Source organism: Orycteropus afer, unplaced genomic scaffold, assembly GCF_000298275.1.
Source record: "Orycteropus afer afer isolate SDZICR_OR568_19922 unplaced genomic scaffold, OryAfe1.0 scaffold01030, whole genome shotgun sequence".
NCBI classification, from domain to species: domain Eukaryota; kingdom Metazoa; phylum Chordata; class Mammalia; order Tubulidentata; family Orycteropodidae; genus Orycteropus; species Orycteropus afer.
The window spans coordinates 204,327-207,403 of NW_006922617.1; the positions used below are offsets into that span (position 1 = coordinate 204,327).

At 43.5% G+C, this 3,077-nt stretch overlaps 1 protein-coding gene across 1 annotated transcript in view; it reads left to right on the plus strand.

Moving 5' to 3' along the window:
- Positions 1-2,730: 2,730 nt before the first annotated feature.
- The window catches only part of LOC122151994 (charged multivesicular body protein 1b-2-like), a 10,303-nt gene continuing 9,956 nt past the window's right edge, over positions 2,731-3,077 (plus strand). The window contains exons 1-2 of the mRNA XM_042783395.1: positions 2,731-2,799; positions 3,013-3,077. Coding sequence (XP_042639329.1) covers positions 2,731-2,799; positions 3,013-3,077 — 134 coding nt within the window. The remainder of the gene's footprint in view (positions 2,800-3,012) is intronic.

A 3,077-nucleotide genomic window follows, 5' to 3' on the forward strand; every position in this document is an offset into this window, starting at 1 on the left:
ATCTTTTCTTCTTTCATGATATGGGGGAAGTTTTCTGTTAGCAGGTCTTCCACAATTTTCTCAGTGGTTTTTTTCATCTCTTCTTGTTCTGTAATTCCAGTGGGTCTTACATTGTTTCTTCTCATGTCATCGCATATAATTCTTAGGTTCTCTTCATTTCTCTTAAATCTTTGTTCTGATTTTTCTTCTTACAGGCTGATGTCCAGGAATTTGTCATCTAGTTGGGATATGTGTTCTTCAGCCAGTTCTAACCTACTCTTTTGTGCTTCTACTGTGTTGTGTAATTCTTTCATTTTGATATTTATCTTATGGATTTCTAACTGCTGTTTTTGTATGGTTCTGATTGTGCATTAATCTTATTATTTTGTTCTTGAATGGTTTTCCTGAGTTCTTCCACAGAACTGTCTGTGTTCTCCTTGCTTCTGTTTATGGTTTCCTTAGGCTCTTGTAAAGGTTGATAAACATATTTTCTAAATTCCTTCTCAGATAATTCTATTGCCTCCTCTTCCTCCATGTTTAATGAGAACTTTGTCTATGGTTTTGCTTCTAATGCCTTGTCCTGTTTTATTGTTTGATTTGAGTTTGCCGGTTGTTTTCTAGACATTTTGAGGTTGTCTTTAACTGTTGGTTATGTATTGATTTGTTTTGTCTTGGTTTTATGGTTTAATATATTGAAAAGGTATAGCTGGTGTATTTTATTTTTTTAGTTGCTAATTCAGGTACACTGGGTTGCTCTGCGGTTTTCTTTGTGATGATGAAATCACTGTGTGGAATGTGGATGCAGGTCTTTGTTTGTCATAAAGAGAGTTTAGGATTTGAGCTGCAGGTATTATGGTGGCTGAATGTGGTTTTTCTATTGGGTGATGGAGGGTAGAAGCAGAGAAAGTGGGAGGGGAATGGAGAATGAAGAAAAACTCCAAGGTGCCAGGAGTGGTTTCTAGGGCTTTGAGCGGGCTGCTAATGATTACAGGCCCACAGCTCAAGTTCAGCAAACACTCCAATTGTTAGGGGGCCACCACTTTCCGCCAGGTTCAGATACATGCAAATCCCCCCTAAGGCCCCGCCGTACCAGAAAGCTGACCTATTATGACTGCCCCATTCCGTGATCCGCTGCAGGAGTTCCTCCCAGGACTCACCTACTTGCGGTGTTAATGTTCTCTCTGCTTGGGCCTCAGTGGCATCAGAGCCAGAGAAATGTCTGCTCATACCTAACGGTACCAAGTTTACTGATAAAAGCAGGTCCTGGCCCCTCTGTGCCAAAAAGCTGACCTAGGATAACTGCCCAGCTCCACGAACTGTGATGGGAGTTCCTCCCAGGGTTCACTCACTTGTGGCATTAATGTTCTCCTGCTCACAGGCTTTATAGATACTGGAGCCAGAGAAATCTCTGCTCCCACCCAGCGGTCCCAAGTTAACCGATAAAAGCAGGTGCTAAAGGTAGATCCGTGGAGTGGCTGCTCGTTTTCTGGTGTGGTATGTTCTCTCTACTACCCCAGGGAGGACTCCGCTGGCCTTTATTGCCTGCTGGTCGGCACTCCCCTGGGGAGGTCTCTGCTGGCCTTTCTCACCTGCCGGTTGGTGCTCCACAGGACAGGTTCCCCTGTTTCTGTTATTTTTCCCCTGCCCCTTTCTCCTTTCTGATCCTGCTCCCCTGAGTTTGGTGTACTCTGACTTAATGAGCTATTCAGAGCACCAGAATCCCTATTTAAAATTGTTGCACCTAGTTTTTCAGGCACTAAGATGCTAGACCACACCTCACAAGGAAGGTTGGGCAATCCTACTTCCGTAGTGATACTGCCTCAGAAACCCAAGGAGGGGTCGCTATGAGTCGGGGCCAACTCGACAGCAAAAAACAACAACAACAAGATGCTAGAGGGAATTAGCATGGGGACTACTAAAGAGATGCCATTTTCCAGGTCCATCTTAATGTGTTTTTTCTATTGGATGAGATGGGACAGGCAGGGAAAGGAGGAAGGAAAAGAAAAAAAAAAAAAGCTCCAAGCGGACAGTGCTAATGATGACATTATAATGTTACTCACAGGCCCATAGTCCACGTTCAGCAAAGACCTCAATGGTTAGGCGGCTGCCACTTTCTTCCAGATTCAGACAGCTGCCAAAACCCCATAGTACAGGGCTCTCCATGCCAAAAAGCTGTGCTGGAATAGCTGCCCTGACCTGTGCCATGAGTTTGTCCTACGGTCCACACACTTGAAGCGTGCTTCCCCCTCTGCTCCCAATTAAGCAGCACCTGGACCCAGAGGGGTCTCTGTTCCCTTCCTGTGGTCTCAAGTTTACCAATAAAAGTTGTGCTGACAGTAGATCCATTGAGTGGCCTCAGGTCCTCTGGTGTGTTCTCTCCACTGCCCCAGGGAGCCCTCCTATGTCCCATCTCATTGGCTGGTTGGTGCTCCACAGGGCAGGTTCCCCTATTTTTTATTCTTTCCGGCTGCTTACACTGCTTCTCCCTCCTTTGTACTCCTACTTCCCTGAGTTTGGCATTCTCTGACTTAATGAGCTGCTCAGAGTACCAGAATCCCTGCTTCAAACTGCTGCACCTAGTATCTCAGGCACTAAGATGCTAGAGGGAATTAACATGTGGGTTACAGGTAAGACAACATCTTCCCATCTCCCAAACTCATAATATTTGCAAATGATAGGAACTCTTGATTTAAATTTACTTAGAATATTAAGAGTTGACAAAAATCTAAATCTAATGCAAGGTGCTACAAAATGTTAGTAAAGGCCTTCTTGAACAAGAATGACATAGTCAAAGTGCTTGGTGAGGAAAATGATTTGACAGTGACTTTTTGAGCTAAGATCTAATTAGTTGTCTACCAAGGAAGTCATAGCCAATGCCTAGACCAGAAATACATAATGTTGTATTTTCACTATTAAGGAAAGGTTAGACAAATCCTGTAAGTTGATCTATAAATAATTACATTTAAGAGATGGCAGAAATGTTGTGATTGCTGATGTTACAGGATACTAAATCTATTTTTATATTCCAAATAGGTAACAAAGTCCATGGCAGGTGTAGTTAAGTCTATGGATGCTACATTGAGGAGTATGAACCTAGA